General features: G+C 43.4%; 1 protein-coding gene across 2 annotated transcripts in view; it reads left to right on the top strand.

Moving 5' to 3' along the window:
• Positions 1–4,435: 4,435 nt before the first annotated feature.
• Positions 4,436–24,265, top strand: part of LOC135555841 (sodium channel protein type 4 subunit alpha B-like) — a 41,558-nt gene continuing 21,728 nt past the window's right edge. Inside the window, exons 1-8 of one of the 2 annotated variants that reach the window (XM_064988603.1) lie at positions 4,436–4,624; positions 14,367–14,553; positions 14,760–14,897; positions 15,227–15,347; positions 19,021–19,108; positions 19,249–19,377; positions 21,128–21,219; positions 21,601–21,885. In XM_064988603.1, coding sequence (XP_064844675.1) covers positions 4,527–4,624; positions 14,367–14,553; positions 14,760–14,897; positions 15,227–15,347; positions 19,021–19,108; positions 19,249–19,377; positions 21,128–21,219; positions 21,601–21,885 — 1,138 coding nt within the window. In that variant the 5' untranslated portion in view covers positions 4,436–4,526. The remainder of the gene's footprint in view (positions 4,625–14,366; positions 14,554–14,759; positions 14,898–15,226; positions 15,348–19,020; positions 19,109–19,248; positions 19,378–21,127; positions 21,220–21,600; positions 21,886–24,265) is intronic. The other variant, XM_064988602.1, reaches the window with a different exon arrangement.

Raw genomic sequence — 24,265 nt, 5'->3', positions numbered from 1 at the left:
GACTGCCAGAGGTCCGGACAACAGGCCCTCTAATTTGACACACTGAACTCTATCGGAGAAGTAGTTGGTGAACCAGGCGAGGCATTTGAGAAACCAAGGCTGTCGAGTCTGCCGATGAGGATGTGAGTCGAAAGGCTTAGCCAGGTCGATGAAAACGGCTGCACAGTATTGTTTCTTATCGATGGCGGTTATGATATCATTTAGGACCTTGAGCGTGGCTGAGGTGCACCCATGACCAGCTCTGAAACCAGATTGCATAGCGGAGAAGGTACGGTGGGATTTGAAATGGTCGGTCATCTGTTTGGTAACTTGGATTTCGAATACCTTAGAAAGGCAGGGTAGGATAGATATAGGTCTGTAGCAGTTGGGGTCAAGAGTGTCCCCCCTTTAAAGAGGGGGATGACCGCAGCTGCTTTCCAATCGTTGGGAATCTTAGATGACACGAAAGAGAGGTTGATCAGACTAGTAATAGGGGTTGCAACAATTTTGGCAGATAATGTTAGAAAGAAAGGGTCCAGATTGTCTAGCCCGGCTGATATGTAGGGGTCCAGATTTGAAGCTCTTTCAGAACATCAGCTAACTGGATTTGGGAGAAGGAGAAATGGGGAGGCTTGGGCGAGTTACTGTGGGTGGTGCCAGGCTGTTGACCGGGGTAGGGGTAGCCAGGTGGAAAGCATGGCCAGCTGTAGAAAAATGCTTATTGAAGTTCTCAATTAAAGTGGATCTTTGGTGGTGACAGAGTTTCCTATCCTCAGTGCAGTGGGCATCTGGGAGGAGGTGCTCTTTTCTCCATGGACTTTACAGTGTACCAGAACATTTTTTAGTTTGTGTTGCAGGAAGCAAATTTGTGCTTGAAAAAGCTAGCCTTGGCTTTCCTAACTGCCTGTGTAAATTGGTTCCTAACTTCCCTGAAAAGTTGCATATCATGGGGGCTGTTCGATGCTAATGCAGAACGCCAGAGGATGTTTTTGTGCTGGTCAAGGGCAGTCAGGTCTGGAGAGAACCAAGGGCTATATCTGTTCCTGGTTCTAAATTGAAAGGGGCATGCTTGTTTAAGGTTGTTAAGATGTGTCTCTGTGTCTCCTACCATATCTTAGTATACCTATGTTCAGCAATTTAATGCACACGGGACACTTTTGACTGTGATAACCCAGCAGCATTGCAGTTCTTGACAACTGGTGCGCCTGGCACCTACTACCATACCCCTTTCAAAGGCACTTCAATCTTTTGTCTTGCCCATTCACCCACTGAATGGCACATATACACAATCCATGTCTTGAGATTTAAAAATCCTTCTTTAACCTGTCTCCTCCCCTTCATCTACGCTGATTGAAATGGATTTGTAACATCAATAAGGCATCATAGCTTTCTCCTGGATTCAGTCTATGTCATGCAAAGAGCAGGTGTTCTTAAGGTTTTGTAAATTCATTGTATAATAACAGTTCAATTAGCACAAAGTCCGTGTGTAACTCAGACTTCTGTGTAAACATGCAATGATGTCAAATAGACTTTCTCCAAAATTCGAGTTCCATTCACAGATCTTGTGTTACGATTTGGCCTTAAGAGATCTATCTTGCTCAAATTTGTATTACACCCATCCTGTCCATGATGTGATGCTGGCCTCCTTGGAGTTTCACAACATTTGGTCAGTGAACATGTGTGAACCATTATCTGATGCAGTGCCAACGTCTTCCATCCACACAGCCTCCAGCCGCCTCATCTCTGAAGATGACTCATCTCAGATGAATACCACCTGCAATATGCTGTCAAGATTTATAGCGTCAGGACATTAAATGGCATTGTAATCTGTGTCTTGGAGATACTACTACTGTCGTGCCAGAATATCTCCAAGATACAGGTTACATGGCCTACATCTGATTAAACAGCTTCGAAGATGAAATGTTCGCCATGACGAGTGAAAAAAGGGCACCAGAGAGAGAAAGAGAGAGAGAAAGCAAAAACATGAATTAGGTTGCAGATAGCAATAACAATTGTATTTTGTAATAATGGTTCTTATTGTAAATTGACCATTGGATGGAATTATATTTTATTGAACTGTATTTAAACAGGGAAATCCCATTGAGATAAAAGCCTCTTTTACAATGCAGACCTGCACACAATCATACAAATTCACAATATTTACAATTGCAATGTGGTAAAAAAACATACAATATTTACAAGCAATTTAAGAAAAGCAACTAACAAAACTATAACGACACAGCGCAGGGTGGAGACAATCACAAAGACAGGTGAAACAGATCAGGGTGTGACAAAAACATTATCATGAAAAACAAAAGACATTTCCTCAGTAAAAAGTTATCGACCAGCCATCTGAACTGACCTAAAGTATAAGGGCACCGGGCGAGACGCAGATGCAGACAAGGGAGGCAGATGGTTTGAGTCTCCTGATATTTATTAGTATCCAAGGGGCAGGCAAGAGAATGGTCGTGGACAGGCAAAAAGATCAAGCGGTCAGAGTCCAGGAGGTACAGAGTGGCAGGCAGGCTCAAGGTCAGGCCAGGCAGTATGATCAGGCAGGTAGGTTCAGAGTCAGGGCAGGCAAGGGTCAAAACCGGGAGGACTAGCAAAAGAGAGATAAGAAAATGCAGGCGCACAGGAAAAACACGCTGGTTGACTTGACAAGACAAGACGAACTGGCACAGAGAGACAGGAAACACAGGGATAAATAGACCAGGAAAAATAAGCAGATGGGGTGGAGACAATCACAAGGACAGGTGAAACAGATCGGGGCGTGACACTAAAGGCACCAGAACATCAAACTTTAGAGACTTCTGGAGATCATTACACAAGTAAGATGCAAAAGAACTAAACACAGATCTGCTGTACCTAACTCAGTGAAGACCGAAGGAATCTCCAGAGTTAACCATCCCTGTGATCGGGGCTGGTGACTCGTATGTCTGTAATTTAACAATGAAGTCAGGTATGGCAGAAATTTGCACAAGCGGGCTTTATAAACAAAAATAGAACAGTCCATTAACTACGAGACTTAACAGAGGGCCAGACTTTCTGATACAGAATGAGGTGATGTGTACTGAACCCATAATAAAGCTTAGTGAGCCATGATAAACTGCGTCTAATGGTTTCATATAAACGATGTCACCACAGTCTGAAGCCGGAATGAACGTTGACTGAATTATTTGTTTTCTGCTATTTAAAGGCATACCCTATTCCTGTAAAGGAAGCCCATTTTAAATCTTAAATTTTTAACTAACAACAATGTGTTCGATAACAAGTCTTCCCCTTTCCAGTAGCATGCTGAGGAGAATAAGGAATGTTCTGAACGGTTTACTGATTAGGCAAGTCCAGTCAATTCTGGGAAGTCTCAGGCCTCTCAATATTTCTGGATTTGTTTCCCTCTGTCCATGCATCCATAATGAGTCAGGAACTTGACCGGTGGCTTTGGGGGAATCAGGAATGCTTGGATCTATCCCAGAAAGCCACAACAAAGAGGCCACTAAAGAAAGGACACTATTGATGTTCTGTTGCAGAGGGACATCATTTTATTATTGAGGTTTTCAGCAAAGACTCTGGGCTTTGGATATAACCTCACACAATTGCTATCTTCCTAACATGCTTACTGGTAAATAGATTTGGGGAGATAATCAAATGATCAGTCTGTAGTCCAACAATTATACATAAAAACAAATATTAGAAAATATTGTAGAACAAGTACATATTCAGCCATTATAGCTATGCAAACTGCATAAAATAATTAGCTGTCTGACTTAACTCAGAGGCAATCCCTCATGTTGCAATTATGTTGCAATTACGATCTCTAATCCTCCTGTGATCCAAAGCTGAGCCTGGCGCAGGGCAGGCTTTCACACTGAGCACAGCCCCTGTGTGGATAAAATCACATCCTTGTGAAGTCGATAGGGACTATTAGGGACAGTCCATCTAAGGACAAAATCACTGTCCTCGAGTTGTGGACAATATGGGACAGTCTGACAGCTCTGTACTTAGGCTTCATACGTCTCGAAGTGCTGCGGTCGTGAACATGTAGTTATCCTTGAACTTGATAATACTGAGATTTCATACACATTTTGTTGCCATGTCAAATAAGTCTTGCAGCTGCAATTAACAGTAATAGTAATTGTAGTAATAAACATTAAAGACAATTTAACGAGCCATAACATAGGATGCTTTCTGCAACAATTCACTATTTACATTCTAGACTGTCTGCTCAGTGACTTGAATGTATCCCAGTGATCCATTTCTCTAAGAACAATCCATCATGAAGTGCCTCCATTCAGTAGAATAATGTCCTTGTGCCCCTGCTATGACCCATCCATGGGTAAAAAGGGTGGAGAACTTGGACTATGGGGGCGGACGTGCAACAAGAAAAATGGGAACTTTGTTCGACCCGACTGAGGCTGGAGGTGGAACTTTCATCTTAATCCAGCAGTTTAAAAGGGACTGCCAGCAAAGGGGTTCCTTCAGAACTGCTCTATGTGTAAAGAAAGGCACAACCGTAGTGTGAAAGGATAGCGGAGGACTCTGTTGTCATGCCGACCCGAAAGATAACACTGCTGGAAGCCTGGGAGAGAAACAGGACCTTTCGGAGGAAGAAAGCTAAAGACCTGAAAATATGTCCTCGTCTACTGTAAGTGGATATACACATTTCAGGAGGGTGGTGATTGGGGTTCACAGTCTCACTGTTAAGTTGTGAGTTAGAAGTTCTCTGTTTGTCCTTATAGATGTGATGGTAGTCCGTTCTCAATTATCAACATGGTTGGTACGCTCAGAAAAAAACTTTAATAAAATGGAACATAATTCAATTGCTCATAATATCCTAAATTGAATGGACCACATTGGTGGTTGTATGCAAGAGGGAATGGGTTTGATTGTTTCAGCCAGAGTCGCCAGGTTTTGTTGTGCTAAGTAAAATATTATCTACATAGATACTATTGTGATGATTTTATCCAGGATTTGGTCAATACTTATGTTGAACACGTTATTTTACAACTATTGGAAAAGAGCCCCTTAATATCAGATTTAGGACCACACAGCCACTCCACTGAATAGCAGGCTATTGCAACTGGAAGTTTTGAGAAATTATATGATACAAATTTGTATTCCTGGTATTATCAACTGGAACATAGGTGTCACACCCTGACCATAGTTTGCTTTGTATGTTTCTATGTTTTGTTTGGTCAGGGTGTGATATGAGTGGGCATTCTATGTTGTGTGTCTAGTTTGTCTGTTTCTGTGTTTGGCCTGATATGGTTCTCAATCAGAGGCAGGTGTTAGTCATTGTCTCTGATTGGGAACCATATTTAGGTAGCCTGTTTGGTGTTGGGTTTTGGTGGGTGATTGTTCCTTGTTCCTGTGTTAGTTTGCACCAGTTTAGGCTGTTTTGGTTTTCACGTTTTTGTATTGATCGTGTTTCATCTTCATTAAAGATGTATCTAAATAAACACGCCGCATTTTTGTCCGACTCTCCTTCACACCAAGAAAACCGTGACAATAGGTTATTGTTTTTTAAATTTGTTGTTCAGTAACCCAGGGTGACATCTGTGTGTGTGTGCGTGCATCAGTGCATGTAAATGGGGAAAAACAATAAACTAAACTGTGATGCATGCCAGCAAAGCCACAACACAACACAAAACCACACATCACTATAACAGTAACAAACTGTGCCCAAAAACTGTTAGGGTCTACATAAAGCTCTCCTAACAGCAGTCCCAACATCTTACCACTGCTACACTTGGCGATCAGCGGAGCCTTGTCTGGCAGCGAAACAGTTCATGGCTGACTTGCTAAATAACCAATTTTAGCTTCTAATGACAATTGAGATGTACAAACTATGGCATAAGTGGATGACAAGCGGATAAGAGGCAATCCGTAATTTCGATTAAGACATTAATGAGCGAGCTAGGATGTACATCGTCAATCTAACTATTTGTTTAGCACATTTGAAATGGTGGTCTCCCTGTCCACCAAGTCAGAACCGTAGGATAAATAAAGGGGGCATATAAGCAGACAATGAAAGCTCTTACAATATTTGATGATTACGTTTATCTTAAACATGTTATAGGCTATATGTGCACCACGGCAGAACTGTAGGAGAAATTAAGAATTGTAAATAGATCAAACTATTAGGGTGAGGCACATGGACTACTAACATCTTACTACTCAACAGACTCTTAGTATTACTTTCTTAACTACATTATACATATCTCCCTGGCATATTACATCATTTATGCAGCAGCATACAATACATTTTTGGACTCACCTTTTTGTGCTGTGCTCACTTGAATCTAGATGACACGCCCTGACCTTAAAGAGCTTTTTATGTCTCTATTTTGGTTTGGTCAGGGTGTGATTTGGGTGGGCATTCAATGTTTTTGTTTTCTATGATTTTGTATTTGTATGTTTTGGCCGGGTATGGTTCTTAATCAGGGACAGCTGTCTATCGTTGTCTATGATTGGGAACCATACTTAGGTAGCCCTTTTCCACCCTTTCTTTGTGGGAAGTTGTCTTTGTTAGTGGCACTAATGCCCTGTTAAGCGTCACGGTCGTTGCTTTGTTTTCTTGTTTGTTGACGACATTTACATTCTAATAAAAGAAAATGTACGCTGACCACGCTGCACCTTGGTCTCCTTCCGACGACCGCCGTGACACTAGAAAGATGCCGGATTTACAATTCTGAGTTGGATGACCGTTCAAAACGTATTTTCCCAGTCGGAGCTTGTTTATTCCTGACTTTCTATTTGTCTCGAACTCACTGAAGTCAAGTTTTCAGAGTTAACAGTTGTTTTGAGCGCACAAATCATGCTTCATTGACAGCACGACCAATGTTAAATGTTTATCATTTTAAACTTGGAAAAGAGCCCCTTAATATCAGATTTAGGACCACACAGCCACTCCACTAAATAGCAGGCTAGTGATTGCTTTGCAATACTTGCAGAGTTAGCTACTGTCACTGACCCCTTCCAAACAAGTCACTGTTGAATTTGCAATTTCCAACTTGTTGTGTAATGTTTATGTCCAATGGCCTATGAACACCGATACATTCTATCTATAATTTCTCGTTAATATTTATCTTCATATGACAAGGATTAAAAAGGATTTGCTAGTAGATTGACGACTTGATTCTTGATGATGACTGCTTGCTAAGATTTTGAAAGTATGATGTTGACATTATCAGTCCAGTCAAAGCTACTGTTAGGGTTGCACATTTTGGGGAATATTCAGAGGTGGAAACTTTACGTGGGGATTAACGGTAATATATGGGAATTAACGGAAATATATGCAGATTAATATTAATACCATTTAAATGTACATGTTTTGCATTGGATACATTTACCATATATTTACCATATCATATGGTAAACCTTTTACCTTATCATAAGTAGACATAATGGCAAATTATTAAATCCCAATAGACATTTTAGAAAACAATTTAGTTACGAATTTAACTTTAATTAAATGAGTTGACTCTTCACATGGGATGATTTCACTGAACAACAAAAGAAAGGGAAATGGAATGATCCCCAATGATCCATTGCATCTCCCAAAAACATTTCCATGTCTTCTCCCTGGACCTCCTCAATGTCCACCTCTTGAACATCTGAGGCCTCTCAACTGTCACTTTCCAACCCTGTTGAGGATGGCTAGTTGTCAACCTCAGATAACCTCAAATTTGCCAGGATGGCCACCAATTTTTCAACCCCTGTTTTGGTCAGCCTGTTGGGTGCTTTGGGGTGTGTTCCAAAACAAGGACCAGTTGCGCTCTGAGGTGGCTGATGTTGGTGGGATTTGGAGGATGGTGGAGGCAACAGGGGAAAGAGCCTCAGATCCACAAAGTCCCTTCCACCAGATGGCTGATGATATATGTTGGCATGACTGCCATATTGCATCTCCATCCCAAAGCACTTGCTTGGAAATGTTCTTCGACAGATTGTCAAGAACCTTGCCCTCATCCAGGCCAAGGTGGCGAGACATGGTAGTGATGAGACCATAGGCCTTGTTGATCTTTGCATCAGACAGGATGCTCTTGCCAGCATACTTAGGATCCAACATGTACGCTGCGGCGTGTATGGGCTTCAGGCAGACGTCTTCACACTTTTTGATGTATTTCAGAACTGCAGTTTCCTCTGCTTGGAGCCACGGTGAAGTGGGCAGGGCAGTACGGGTTTCTTCTCTTACATTTGCAAGCAGAGTCTGAACATCAGAATGGATGGCATTGTCTCCCTCAATCCGTGCAATGGCTACTGCTGTAGGTTTCAGGAGTTGCAGGCTGCTTACCACTCTCTCCCAAAATACATCACCCAGGAGGATCCTCTTGTTGGGGCTGTCCATATCGGCAGACTGTGATATGGCCATTTGTTGGAGAGACTCCTTCCCCACCAGGAGACTGTCAAACATGATGACAAGACCACCCCAATGGGTGTTGCTGGGCAGCTTCAATGTGGTACTCTTATTCTTCTCACTTTGCTTGGTGAGGTAGATTGCTGCTATTACTTGACGATCCTTGACACACCTAACTATTTCCTTGGCTCTCTTGCAGAGTGTATCCATTGTTTTTAGTGCCATGATGTCCTTGAGGAGCAGATTCAATGCATGACCAGCACAGCCAATGGGTGTGATGTGACGGTAGGACTCCTCCACTTTAGACCAAGCAGCCTTCATGGGGGGCGTATGCTGGGCGAAGAACATTAAGAAATCTCTTCTAATACACATTGCCTGTGAGCATCAGAGGTGAACCAGTTGCATATACAGCTCGAGCAAGACCTTCATCAGCATTTCTCTGACTACGTTCCTCCATTGAGTCAAAAGAACTTCTGATTCCAGGAGGACCATGAGCTGTTGCTATCGATAAGGTGTCTGATTCATCATTTTCACCTCGATTGACTTTTGTCAGAGGTTGCTTGTTGTGAGCTCTGAGGGAACTTTATGCACTTGGCCAGATGATTCTGCATCTTTGTTGCATTCTTCACATATGATTTGGCACTGTATGTGAAAATGGTAACGTCTGCATCTAACTCACACCCTCAAACACGTAGATACCCTGAAAGCAGCTCACTTTCCAGCCCACTTTCCAGCACACACTCTCAAACACCTAGATCCCCTGAACTCAGCTCACTCCCCAGATCCCAATCACTTGAATTCTAACACACCTGTATGTCATGACCACACACTATTTAGTTCAGTTCTTTGCACCCCATCACTGTGAGGTATTGTTTGTTTTGTGACACACGTCTTTCAGAGCTCTGTTTTTCCTGTGATTTACTCCTCTCGTGTATGATAGTTTTTGCCTGCCTTACTAACGACGCCTTTTGCCTATTCCCTGCTTGTACAGTAGCCGGATTTCCTGTTATCTACCTATTGACTGATCTCCTGGACTACGTTACTAGCCTTTTCCCTGCCTGTACTGTTACCCTTTTGGACCCCCTGTGCATGACCTCTGATTGAGAACCATACCAGGCCAAACACAAAAACACAAAATAGAAAAAGGAACATACCCACCCAAACTTACATTTACATTTACATTTAAGTCATTTAGCAGACGCTCTTATCCAGAGCGACTTACAAATTCAGTTCAAGAGTTAAAAACATATTTACTAAATATACAAAATAAATATACAAAATAACAAAGTTATATACATAAGGGGGTACACCAAGTAAATTTGCGGGATTTTAGGTTAGTCGAGGTAATTTGTACATGTAGGTAGGGATAAAGTGACTATGCATAGATAACAAATAGTGATTAGTAGCAGTGTCAATGTAAATAGTCAGGGTGGCCAGTTGATTTGTTCAGCAGTCTTATGGCTTGGGGGTAGAAGCTGTTAAGGAGGCTTTTGGACCGAGACTTGGTGCGCTTGCCGCGCGGTAGCAGAGAGAACAGTCTATGACTAGGGTGGAGTCCTTGACAATTTTTAGGGCCTTCCTCTGACACCGCCCCGTCGATGAGAATGGAGGCCTGTAATGGACCTCCTTTTCCTGTAGTCCACGATCAGTTCCTTTGTCTTGCTCACACTGAGGGAGAGGTTGTTGTCTTTGCACCACACTGCCAGGTCTCTGACCTCCTCCTTATAGGCCGTCTCATCGTTGTCGTTGATCAGGCCTACCAACGTTGTGTTGTCAGCAAACTTTATGGTGTTGGAGCCATGACTGGCCACGCAGTCCCAAGGAGTACAGGAGGGTACTAAGCACGCACACCTAAGTGGCCCTGTGTCGAGGATCAGCATGGCAGATGTGTTGTTGCCTACCCTTAACACCTGGGGGCTGCCCATCAGGAAGTCCAGGATCCAGTTGCAGATCGAGGTGTTCAGTCCCAGGGTCCTTAGCTTAGTGATGAGCTTTAAGGAAATTATGGTGTTGAACGCTGAGCTGTAGTCAATGAACAGCATTCTCACATCTCTTTTGTCAAGGTGGGAAAGGGCAGTGTGGAGTGGAATTGAGATTGCATCATCTGTGGATCTGTTGAGGCGGTATGCAAATTGGAGTGGGTTTATAGTTTCTGGGATGTTGGTGTTGATGTGAGCCATGACCAGCCTTTCAAAACACTTAATTTCTAATGGTGAGTGTTACGGGGCGGTAGTCATTTAGGCAGGTTCCCTTCTCTTTCCTGGGCACAGGGACTATGGTGGTCTGCTTGAAGCATGTAGGTATTACAGACTCGGTCAGGGAGAGGTTGAAAATGTCAGTGAAGACACTTGCCTGTGGGTCCACACATGAATACACATCATGGTAACCTGCCCTTGTAATCGGCCCTGAATACACGCCCTGGTAATCGGCCCTGAATACACGCCTGGTAATCGGCCCTGAATACACGCCCTGGTAATCGGCCCTGAATACACGCCCTGGTAATCGGCCCTGAATACACGCCCTGGTAATCGGCCCTGAATACACGCCCTGGTAATCGGCCCTGAATACACGTCCTGGTAATCGGCCCTGAATACACGTCCTGGTAATCTGCCCTGAATACACGCCCTGGTAATCTGCTCTGAATACACGTCCTAGTAATCCGTCTGGCACCACAGCCTTGTGAATGTTGACCTGTTTATAAGGTCTAGCCGACATCGGCTACGGCGAGCGTGATCACACAGTCATCCGAAACAGCTGGCACGCTCCTTGAAAGCGGCAGCTCTGGCTAGCTCCCATGGGGAGCGGTAATCGTGCTTACCAACGCTAGGATCATTACAGTATCTTAGATACTTCCCTCTCCCAAACCATGTAAAGCAGTTGTTGACAAGTGTACTCTCAAGTAAAAGTGGTCCAACTAATTTTACTTGCAAAATTGAACTCAACCCGCAATAGGTCTACTGTCGTTCCATTTTAACTAAGAGCCATGCTGACATGTCCCAAAAAATGACAAGCACAGATGCCTATACTTGTTAGGTTAGCCCATGATCATGACCGAGTTCCATTACACACGTTTTGAACATTAACACCGGTTTTGGAAGCATAAGGAACTTCTCTTTCAAATGAGTGAAATAATATTTTAATTGATACATGCCTTTTTAGGGTTAGGGTTCCCACACTGCCAATATTTTCATGTTACAGCACTTGTTTATGAAAAACAGATGGAAGACAGAGTGGACTACCTGTGCTAATTAGCCATCTGTGTAAACGGAAGACAGACGCCACAAACTGAAAAATACTGTCCGATGCAACTGTTAAAACAGTACACAGTAAGAGTGTATTTTGCATTTGTGAAATTATTTTTGATGTGACATGAAAGTAGAAGGATTTCTGTTTCTAAAACTTCGAACCAATTCGCCTTTAAAACAGAACATGTACGGTCCTTGGACTATAAAAGAGTCACTTTTGGCTCCTTCCGTCCATAATTGGGCTACTGTTAAGGAAATAACATCACTTACTCAACAAACAATATGTCTACTAACCAAATGTGGCTCCATTTCACGGGGTATTGATCAGCAATGCTAAAGTTAACTGTCAAGATAATAGCTCTCAAATCATAAGATGAATGAAGTTGGAACAAACTCAAAATATGCCCTCGACGTGGAACAGGTGAAATAAAAATAAATTGGTGTGTGTTTCGAAATTAAGATCATGGAAAATGTATGTAGTGTAAAGTTCTGTTATAAAATCATCACAGCCCCTTCATATTTATCTCACTACGATTGGCTCATACTACCAAATCGAACGACGCACCTTTAACACGAATGACTATTGGCTACAATATTCTGTCAATCATACCTGGTAACAATATGAAGCACACTTCCTGAAAAACCGGAGTTTTCTGTCGTTTCTCTCTTTTTACATAGTTTCATACACAAACAACATATGAGACAGTTTTTTGTAACTGAACAGAATACATCGACATCTTTAAATAAAAAGTATTTAAATAGACAAACTCACGCCCTGACCAAACTAAAACAAAGACATAATAAAGGAACTAAGTTCAGAACATGACAGTACCCCCCCCCCTCCCCCCCAAAGGTGCGGACTCTGGCCGCAAAACCTGAACCTATAGGGGAGGGTCCGGGTGGGCATCTGTCCGCGGTAGCGGCTCTGGCACGGACGTGGACCCCACTCCACCATAGTCTTTACCCGCTTCTCTACCCGCCTCCGTGGCGCCTTTAGAATGGCGACCCTCGACTCCGTCCTCGGACTGGGTACCCTATCAGCGGGCCCCGAATGGAAGGGAGATTCCGGCAGCACCGGACGGACGGGAGGTTCCGCAGCGCCGGAGTGAAGGGCGGCTCTGACAGCTCCTGACTGACGTGCGGCTCTGGCAGCTCCTGACTGACGGGCGGGTCTGGCAGCTCAGGACAGAAGGGAGACTCTGGAAGCTCTGGACAGGAGGGGGACTCTGGCAGCTCTGGACAGGAGGGAGACTCTGGCAGCTCTGGACAGGAGGGAGACTCTGGCAGCTCAGGACAGAAGGGAGACTCTGGAAGCTCTGGACAGGAGGGGGACTCTGGCAGTGCTGGACAGGAGGGAGACTCTGGCAGCGCTGGACAGGAGGGAGAGTCTGGTAGCACTGGACAGGAGGGAGAGTCTGGCAGCACTGGACAGGAGGAAGACTCTGGCAGCACTGGACAGGTAGAAGACTCTGGCAGCGCTGGACAGGCGGGAGCACCTGGAGGGAGGAGACGGAGAGACAGCCTGGTGCGTGGGGCTGCCACAGGACCCATCAGGCTGGAGAGACCTACAGGAGGCCTGGTGCTTGGAGGAGGCACCGGATGGACCGGGCTGTGGGGGGGGCACTAGAGCCCTGGTGTGCAGCCTTGGCACCCCTCCTCCCGGCTGGATCACCATTTTAGCCCGGACCATCCAGAGTGCAGGCACAGGTTGAACCGGGCTGTGGGTGAGCACTGGAGATCTGGTGCATACCACTCGCACCTCTCCCTTAGGCTCAATACCCACATTCGCCCAGCACGGGCGGAGCGCAGGCATAGAACGCACAGCACGCAGAGCCGGCGCAGGATACCCTGGGCCGAAACTGCATACCGGAGACCAAACACGCTGGGCTGGCACAACACGCCCTGGCTGGGTGCCCAATCTCGCTTGGCACTTGCGGGGGGCTGGCCTATAGCCCACCGGGCTATGAGTGTGTACTGGCGACACCGTGCGCTTGACCGCATAACATGGTGCCTGACCAGTACTGCGCTTCTTCCGGTAAGCACGAGGAGTGGGCTCAGGTCTCCAACCTGACTCTGCCACACTCCCCGTGTGCCAGCAACAATACCTAGAATTACCTTCTGTGTATCCCACGAAAAAGGTTCACTGTTATATGCAAACTTTTTTGATGAATTTAAGCAAGATTCCCCAAATTCCCGGGCTTAACATCCCATGGAAATTTACCGGAAAGTTTCCGACCCTTTGCAAACCTAGCTACTGTACATATAATGTTATTTGAAGTAATTTTATCCGTGGACAATGAGCTTGAGCATTCTTGGATGGGCACTTCTAATGTAACTATATGGCAGCACCCAAGGGGCTAGAACCTTCAAGGTCTACCCTTAGACTTTGGTGGTGACGTAGTATCCCCAGCCACAGTGCCTTGGTTTTTGTCAAAATAGTATTATTTAGAAGTCATATTGTCATTGGAAAGGAGTTTCCATTGACAAAAGGGGAAGAGGATTCTGTAAAGTGGTTTCATGGCTACGGATTGTTGTACAACGTGCTGATGAAGGCATGGCTGCTCAAAACACAGAAAAGGACCCACATGTCTGAGTTCACATTTCAGCTGAAGCTGCTGCACAGCGTCCTCATCCAATAATTTCTCTGTGTAATTGTCCCTCTCCATAAAATTCCCTTATGCCAAAACATGTTGTTTAAAATAATGCGTTTTAAAGATGTATTTTTTAAACTTCCATTTTTGTGTCTAAATCTTTTCATCTTCCTTATCCATCCCTCCAACTCACAGCCCACTGCTGAGAGACCCCAGTGTGGTTGCATCCCTCACCCAGCAGAATGCCAAGATGGTCGCCCTGCTCCCTCCCACAGGCACCGAAGTGTTCCGCCACTTCACCCTTGAGTCGCTGGTGGAGATTGATAGGCGGATGGCCGAGGAAGCAAAGGAGCAGGAGAGACAAAAGACCCTGAACATTGAGGTAAATTTAACATTTTAGTAATTTAGCAGACACTTGTCCAGATTCCAGAGTGACTTTACAATCAGTGGATTCAAATAAGGTAGTTCAAATGACCACATATCACAGTCAAGCCATTTAAAGTAAAATAGCTGCTATCCGCAAATTCAGTGCTAGTAAGAAATGGTAACGTCTTAGTGATCATATTTTTTGTACCTTCTTCTTCGGAGGTGGCAGAGCGGGACCTGCCAAAGCCAGCCGTCGACCTGGAGACCGGCAAGATCCTGCCGTTCATCTACGGAGACCCACCATGTGAGCTGTTCAACACACCCCTGGAGGAACTGGATCCTTTCTACAAATCACACAAAGTGAGCACTGCAGCCCCGGTCCCTTAGTAGCCTGAGGACTGAGTGTCCACAGAACCAGACATTATCACAAAGTCATTTCCTTTGCAATAAGCTCAAATTCGATGTGTATTTTGACAGACTTACACATTCCAAATAATATTATTATGTGGTTATTATTCAGAGGGTAAATGCCCTCGGATTACAACAATAATTGATGTATCATGATACATGATTCATGCCAACTCTATTTTGCTCATATCCTTGAGACAAACATGAATACATTCAATTAAAGTAAAGACAATATTGGACTTCAAATACTTCTTCACTAATCTTTACTTCTTGTTTTTCAGACCTTTATTGTCATCACCAAAAGGAATACAATCTTCAGATTCAATGCTGAGCCTGCCTGCTACATTCTGACTCCCTTCAGTATTCTCAGAAGAGGATCCATCAAAATTCTCATGCATTCATATCTTTTCGATACAAGTATCTCACTGATCAACATGATAAATAAATATAACTTAGCATCCTGCTGCATGTTCAGAGTCCAAGAAGTGTGCTAGTATAGTGTGTGTGCATGTGTGCTAAGGTAAAGAGAATCAGCGCTGGTGGTCAGTCCAGTTGAAGTGTTCAGCAGTCTGATGGTCTGTAGATAGAAACGGTCTCTGAGCGTGTTGGTATCAGACCTTATGCTCTGATACCATGTGCCCGACAGTAAGGGAGTGAACAGCTCGTGGCTGGGATGTGCGGGGTCCTTGATGATGCTGCTGGCCTTCCTCTTTACCGTTTCAAGTAGATGTCCTGGATGGGTGGGAGCACTAGACCATCTTCACTATTCGCTGTCGGGCCTTGCACTCATGGATGGAGCAATTCCTGTATCAGGCTGTGATGCAACCGGTCAGGATGCTCTCGATGGTGCAGCAGTAGTATTTGAAGAGGACCTGAGTGGCATTGCGAATTGGTGTTGTGCAAAGCCACACAGTCGTGGGTGAACAGGGAGTACTGCAGAGGGCTGAGGACACACCCCTGGGGGGCCCCTGTGTTAAGAGTCAGTGTGGAGGAGGGGTTGTTGCCAATCCTCACAGCCTGTGGTCTGCCCGTTGGGAAGTCCAGCATCCAGTTGCAGAGAGTGGTGTCCAGACCCAGAGCTCTGAGCTTGGTGTCAAGCTTGGAAGAAAGAATAGGTGTTGAACAGCATCTTCACATGGGCGTTCCTGTTCCAATGTGTTACGGCCGCGTGAATATCAATGGAAATTGCATCTTCTGTGGATCTGCTGGAGTGGTAGGCAAATTGGAGTGGGTCCAGTGTGCTGGCCTTGATGTGGGCCATGACCAGCCTCTCAAAGCACTTGAGCACTTCATTTGAACACGTCATCTCTTTTTTCTTGGGCAATGGGACGTATGGTAGTCTCCTTGAAGCAGGTGGGGACTACAGCCTGGGACAGAGACATGTTGAAGATGTCAGAAAAGACACCCGCCAGCTGGTCAGTACATACTCTGAGGATGCGGCCAGGGATGCCATCTGGGCCAGAGTATTCACTCTTTTGAAAGTTTTCCTCACATCAGCCTCGGAGAGAGAAAGCACCTGGTTCTCCGGAGCAGCTAGACTCTTCCAGGATGGATCGGTATTGTCTGCTTTGAAGCGAGCATAGAATGTGTTAAGCTCAACTGGGATGGAGGCTTCGGTGGGCACCACACAGCTGGATTTGCCTTTGTAGTCCGTGATAGTCTAGTCCTTGACACCTGCTTGACGATTCTGAGTTGTCGAACATCAATTACATTTTGTATTGTCTATTTTCTCCCCTAATGGATTTGCGGAGCTCATACCTTCTTGCCTTGTATGTGTCGCAAGCCACCGAGTCATCTGGGTTTGTTCTGCTAACATTGAATGCTGCAGTACGGGCACTCAGCATGGTACGGATATCTCCATTCATCCAGGGTTTTGGTTTGGGTATTTCAGGATTGTTATTGTGGGTACAACATCATCAACACATCAACACAATGAAGCCTGTGACTGACGTTGTATATTTGTCAATGTCAATGGATGAGTCCTGAGTGGATGTATCTTTGAACATATTCCAATCAGTATTCTCAAAACAGTCCTGCAACATTGAATCTGCCTCCTCTGTCCAGCGCCTCACTATTCTCTGTATTGGTGTCTCCGTCTTGATTTGCTGCTTGGTAGTCAAGGAGTAGGAACAGAGAGACGTGATCTGATTGGCCGAAGTGGGGAAGGGGGATGGCTTTATAAGCATCACAGATGTTTTTATATACATCCCAGCTAACAATTTTGTAATGTTACCCGTAATGTTCCCCTAATGTTTGAGTGTCCAATTTTCCGTTGGTTAAGGGAACATTTAATTTGTGTTAGCAGAAACCTTCTGAGAACCTTTTTACCAAGTTTTGGTGGTGAAGATAGGAGAACATTCACTTAATGTCAAACAGAACTGATCAAAAACGTGGTTACAGAATATTTAACATTAATGTTTTAGATGTGTTCTATGGGATGTTGCAAGAACATTCATGTCCAGTTTTCTGAGGGTTAGTAGAATTTTCCATCAATGTCCCACAAAACATACTCAGACCATGGTTGCCATGTAAGGGATAATCAACAAGGGCAATACCTTCCACGGAGTTGCATTATTTTCCAGAGAACACATAGAGCCCCGAGTTGATTATCCATTTTATACCATGGCTATAATTGAACACATTTGCCATGAGAAATGTGTTCATTTGCTGATAGAAATGGGTTCAACATTCACTGAGGTAGCAAGCAAGTTTACCAGATAGCTACAGTTGTTGCTTGAAAACCAAACAAACAGACCTGCTAGTTCAGTTAACCAAACAATCAATCCTAGCTTGCTATTATGAAAATCCAATTCAACAATACCGATATTGTTTTCAATTAAACTTTTTCTTTCAAATGCAGCTCAAATATAGAACATGTAAGAATGTCATATTGCCATTGAATTCTACCGTGCAAATATACAATGGTCCTCCATTGGGTGGAGGACCATCCTTTTTTTTAATATATATTATTTATTTATTTTTTACCCCTTTTTCTGCCCAATTTCGTGGTATCCAATTGTTGTAGTAGCTACTATCTTGTCTCATCGCTACAACTCCCATACGGGCTCGGGAGAGACGAAGGTTGAAAGTCATGCATCCTCCGATACACAACCCAACCAGCCGTACTGCTTCTTAACACAGCGCACATCCAACCCGGAAGCCAGCCGCACCAATGTGTCGGAGGCTACACCATGCACCTGGCAACCTTGGCTAGCGCGCACTGCGCCTGGCCCGCCACAGGAGTCGCTGGTGCGCGATAAAAGAAGGACATCCCTACCGACCAAGCCCTCCTACAGCACCCTTAACCACTGCGCTACCCGGGAGGCCGGAGGACCATCCTTGATACACACAGGACACTGTTGAGCGTGAAAAACCCAGCAGCGTTGCAGTTCTTCCCACAAACTGGTGTGCCTGGCACCCTGTTCAAAGTCTATTAAAATATTTTGTCTTGCCAATTCACTCTCTGAATGGTACACATAAACAGCTGAGATTTACTTAAAAGTGCATTCACCCTTTTCCTTCCGCATATTAAGTTCTTTCTGATCTACATAAGTGCCTAGGGTTTAGGGTTTCTTCTGGATATTCCCTAGAGATGTCCCTTATTGGGACAGTGGCTAGGGTGTTCATCATTGGTGCTGGTGGGTTTGAGACCTGCTAAGCGAGTCACCCTACTCACACATCCTTAGCCATATATGGTAATGTAATTATTTGGCAACAGTTACAGTTTCAGCATCAGAAACTCCAGGTCGGGTGAACAGGAGCTCGAGATGTTTTCAATTTCGGTACACCATGAATTGTTGATGAGGAAACATAACTCTCCCCCTACTCTTATTAGAAGCCGCCGTTCGATCCATATGGAAAATGGCAATGATTTTTTTAAACGTTTTATTATTATTAAAGATTTTTATTATCAAGTATGTCGCCCATTAGCCACTACTGATTACTATATTCATATGAATCAGAAGATATAAATAAAAATAAAATGTTCTTTAAAAATTGGACTAATTAAATTGGTCGATAGAATTAGATTTGAATACCATTGTAACTCCATGATATTTCCTTAATGTGGGTACATTGTTTAGCATGTTCATCATGTTGACAGTCGTGTCCAACTGTGCGTTTATGACGATGAGTGACCCTCCGGCATGGAGTAAAACTGTTGAGTAAGTTTCAAACCTACATAGGAGATTGTTAATGCTTTGTGAAAACTATAACATTATTGAGAGTGATTTTGACCACTACAAAGTTTCACCTAAAGCTATTTTATACAGCTTCTCTCTCTCCTCCTCTTTTTGTATTGCAGATATGTTTTCACTGGTATCTATACCTTTGAGGCAACAATTAAAGTGTTGTCCAGTGGCTTCTGTGTTGGAGATTTCACATACTTTCGAGATCCATGGAACTGGCTGGATTTCATTTTGATCAGCATGACGTGAGTATTGGGAGAGTGATTGCTGTTAGTTGTCAGCCCAGTAACATTAGACACAGGGACAGGTATTAGAATGTGTGTGTATTCGTGTGTTTCTTTGTGTGTCTGTGTGCATGAGTGAAGAAGTAAGGTCAAAGGTTAGGAAGGTCAAAGGACATCTCCAATGGCTTAATGAGTTTGACCCTGGCCATGTCTGCTCCTTACTTCTCCTTCCCCCAGGCCCCAGCACCCCATGTACTCTCGCTCTAAACCCTCTGTCTACTACATCAAATACGATGATTACTTCCTCATCCATGTCCATGACCTGGTCAAATCCACCTAGAATACAACTTTACCCGGTGAAAACCACCTAGAAAGAACTTGTCCCCTCTTCCTCACACCTGTACACTCACCTTAGGTCGAGTTCTATTTCAAATCAGTCAATTCAGGAAATGAGTTGAAATTCAGTATTCACCAATGTCAAAATATTGGGAAAGGTTTAATTAATTAATGGAATGTCAATCCATTTCCTGAATTGATTGTATTGAAATGGAACTCTCTGCAACCATGACACTTCCCTGTCATTATTGTGGGCATGTTCCCTGCCCAGTGTCTCGTCCAATGTCAGAAGTTTACTAAAAGTGTGAACTCTGTGACTCAGATTGACTAGTCTTTAGTAAACATAGCAAAGCTTGCATGTATTTCCTTTTCTTTTAAGCAGCTTTGTTTTATTTTGTTTGGCTAAGGAGTACTAATTGTAAATTGCTCTGGGTAGAAGCATCTGCTAAATTACTAAAATATGAAATATATCTCTCCATCCCTCTCTCTCACTCTTTCTCTCTCCATAATGCCCTTCTACACTACCTGCCTTGTTTTATCATGGAGCCTCAGAATGAAAATATTTGTCCACTTGCAAAGGAAGGTCACACACCACACTCCGGGTCTATTTCTACGTGTTTACCTCCTTCCCCGTCTTTCTTTGTCCCAGTACCAAGTGACTAAAGGTCTGTGGTGCTCCAAATTGCTGCACTATGATTTTTGAGGGGCAGACACAGTACTGTATATGAGGGGCAGATACTGTACTGTATATGGCCTTGGAGCCCCGATGAAAAGTAACACCTTAAAGCTCATCCGGCTAGTTTCAGTCATGTACGGCAGGTAGCCTAGCGGTTAGAGTGTTGGGCCAGTAACCGAAAGGCTTCTGGATCCAATCCCCATGCTGAAAAGGTACAAATCAGTTGTTCTGCCCCTAAACAAGGCAGTTAACCCACTGTTCCTGGTAGGCTGTTGATATAAGTGGGTTAAGGATCCTACTATCAAAATATGAAACCGATTCTTTCTGTGGAACCTAATGTGATCTAGTTTCTTTCAAATGTATTTTTGTAAGTGTCATCCTTCTTCAAACATTGAAACTTTTGCGTGTGTGTCACATCCACATCATGAAGTATGCCACTTCATAACTAAATCTCCATATATGGTGTCTTACTGGTCCAGTCACACTCCTGCCCTCTGCAGTCGGTTTACAAATAACACTGCCATTTGGCTCTCGAAGTCGATAGTTGCCCTGAGCTAAATATATCCTCCGCGAAACCATATATTTTACCATAGCAACCCTCTGATCCTCCATGTTAGAATAACAACTGAGCCAATGGTATTGAATTAAGTGTAGATTAAAAGTCCATGAAACGGAACAGATTTTTGTTCAACTGACGCATCAACTGTCAACTCCTCTATTCTAATGTGTGGTTCTGTTGTTGTGTTTTGTGCTCGGCAGGTACCTCACAGAGTTTGTTGACCTGGGCAACGTGTCTGTCTTCAGGATGTTCCGTGTACTCCGAGCCCTTAAAATAATCACTGTAATTCCCGGTACGTGTCACATAAGAAGGTCCAAATCCCACTGGGGTGTGTTTGTTTACTGCATCACCTGCTTTTGAACACCTGCTTTGGGTCCTGTGTAGCTCAGATGGTAAGTGTGCAGTGCAAGCAACCCTAGGGTTGTTTTAGTTTGTATTACAGCTCTACTGTAAGTCACCTTGGATAAAGGCATCTGGTAAATGGCATCTGTTATTATATTATAAGCACAATGCCCTGCAATGTACACAATAAAAAAAGGGTTGTTAATTACAACATACAGAGAACAAGGATATCAAGCACATCAAATATTCTCAACATTGTATTATTCATTCTTCAATAAATAGTTTTACATGTCACATATTATTTTAATGTTTATTTTAATTTATTTTAAAGGTCTGAAAACCATTGTGGGCACTCTGATCATGTCAGTGAAGAAGCTGGCTGATGTGATGATCTTAACAGTGTTCTGCCTGGCTGTGTTCGCTATGATCGGCCTGCAAATGTTCATGGGAACCCTGAAGCAGAAGTGTGTTCACTGGCCCTCTGGTGAATGGCATTTCAACTCCACCTACATGGGCAACATCGCTATGGCTAATGGTTTTAATGACGTTATGGACTACAATGACACAAACACCGGACACAGCACATGGGACTTCAAGGCATACATCAACGATAAAGGTATTGACAGGCTTTTGATGGCACATTGACTTGTGGAAGGGGAGGTGATAGTGGCCTAATGAACTATTATATTATATTAATTGGGAATTTATCATGGCACTTACAGTATGATAGTTTTAAATAAGTATATACATTTCTATGAGAAGTATACACATTTGAATAAGACATTTTATAAATGCATGCTTCAGTAAAGCTATTGGCTATAATGACACATAAGGTAGCAACAGCAAGTGGGACTTCAATGCATACATCAATGATTAAGGTACTGACAGGCTTTTGATGGGTCATTGATTCAGGGAATTGATAATGACTTACTGAACCAATTTCTTATGGCTTGGGGGCAGTATTTCAACATCTGGATGAGAAGCGTGCCCAAAGTAAACGGCCTGTTACTCAGGCCCAGAAGCTAGGATATGTAAATAATTGGTAGATTGGGATAGAAAACTATCTAAAGTTTCCAAAACTGTTAAAATAATGTCTGTGAGTATAACAGAACTGATATGGCAGGCTAAAAAACTGAGGAAAATCCATCCAGGAAGTGGGATTTTTTTGATGTGGGTGGTTTTCAATTGAATACCTATAGAGTATCTAATGGGTTAGGACACAGATTGCAGTTCCTATGGCTTCCACTAGATGTCAACAGTCTTTAGACATTGTTTCAGGCTTGTTTTCTGAAAAATGAAGAAGAATGAGACCTTTCTCTCAGTGGACTGTAGAATCATGCAGTGCTGGTTTGTGCACGTGACCGAGTGCGCGCCCTTCGTTGTTTTTCCTTTCTATTGAATACGCTATTGTCCAGTTTAAATATTATTGATTACTTAGACAATTGACAACCTGAGGATTAATTATAAACATCGTTTGACATGTTTTGACGAACTTTACCGGTACTAGTAGGATGTATTCGTCTGCATGTTTTGACCGCCTTTGAGCCAGTGGATTACTGAACAAAACACGGCAACAAAACTGAGTTTTTGGGATATAAAGAGGGACTTTATTGAACAAAACAAACATGTAAGTGATTAATTTTATCGCTATTTCTGACTTTTGTGACTCCTTGACCTGGTTGGAAAATGTTTGTATGTTTTTGTAAGCATGTCCTCAGATAATCACATGGTATGCTTTCGCCGTAAAGCCTTTTGGAAATCTGACAAAGCGTCTGGATTAACAAGAAATTAATCTTTAAGCCGATGTATAACACTTGTATTTTTATGAATGTTTATTATGACTATTTCTGTATTTTGAATTTGGCGCTCTGCATTTTCACCGGATGTTGTCGAGGTGGGTCGCTAGCAGAACGCCTACGCCAGAAAGGTTACATTTATTAATTGGGATTTTCTCACAGTACTATATGATATTACTGTATATAATAACTATATAAATATGTAAAAAACATACATTTATATAAGTACAGTGCATTCGGAAAGTATTCAGACCCCTTGACTTTTTCTACATTTTGTTACCTTACAGCCTTACTCTAAAATGTATTAAATAAATACAAATTCCTCAGAAATCAACACACAATACCCCATAATGTAGTAACTGGCTGCAGGGAAGTCAGGCGCAGGAGAACAGAATTGAGTAGCAAACGGAGCCCTTTAATATGGTGAACAAACACACAGCACTAAGAAAGGTAAACAAATACGGGTTGACATAACCAGGCGCAAACCAGTCTGAACTGCACATACACGTAACAACAAACAATTCCACACACAGACATGGGGGGAACAGAATGTAATATACATGCAGTCTGATGAGGGAATGTGAACCAGGTGTGCGGAAAAACAAGACAAAACAAATGGAAAATGAAAGGTGGAGCGGCGATGGCTAGAAGACCGGTGACGTCGACCACCGAACACCGCCCGAATAAAAGAGAGGGATCGACCTCGGTGGGAGTCGTGACACATAATGACAAAGCGAAAACAGGTTTCTTGACATTTTTTGGAAAAAACAGAAATACCTTATTTACATAAGTATTCAGACCCTTTGCTATGAGACTTGAAATTGAGTTCAGGTGTATCCTGTTTCCATTGATCATCCTTGAGATGTTTTTACAACTTGATTGGAGTCCACCTGTGGTAAATTCAATTGATTGAACGTGATTTGGAAAGGCACTCATCTGTCTATGTAAGGTTCCACAATTGACAGTGCATGTCAGAGCAAAAACCAAGCCATGAGGTCGAAGGAGTTGTCCTTAGATTTCCAAGACAGGATTGTATCAAAGCACAGATCTGGGGAAGTGTACCAACACATTTCTGCAGCATTGAAGGTCCCCAAGAACAGTGGCCTTCCTCATTCTTAAATGGAAGAAGTTTAGAATCACCAAGACTCTTCCTAGAGCTGGCCGCCTGGCCAAACTGAGCAATCAGGGGAGAAGGGCCCT

Source organism: Oncorhynchus masou, chromosome 15, assembly GCF_036934945.1.
Source record: "Oncorhynchus masou masou isolate Uvic2021 chromosome 15, UVic_Omas_1.1, whole genome shotgun sequence".
NCBI lineage: Eukaryota > Metazoa > Chordata > Actinopteri > Salmoniformes > Salmonidae > Oncorhynchus > Oncorhynchus masou.
This window is presented reverse-complemented; position numbering and strand designations above follow the sequence as displayed.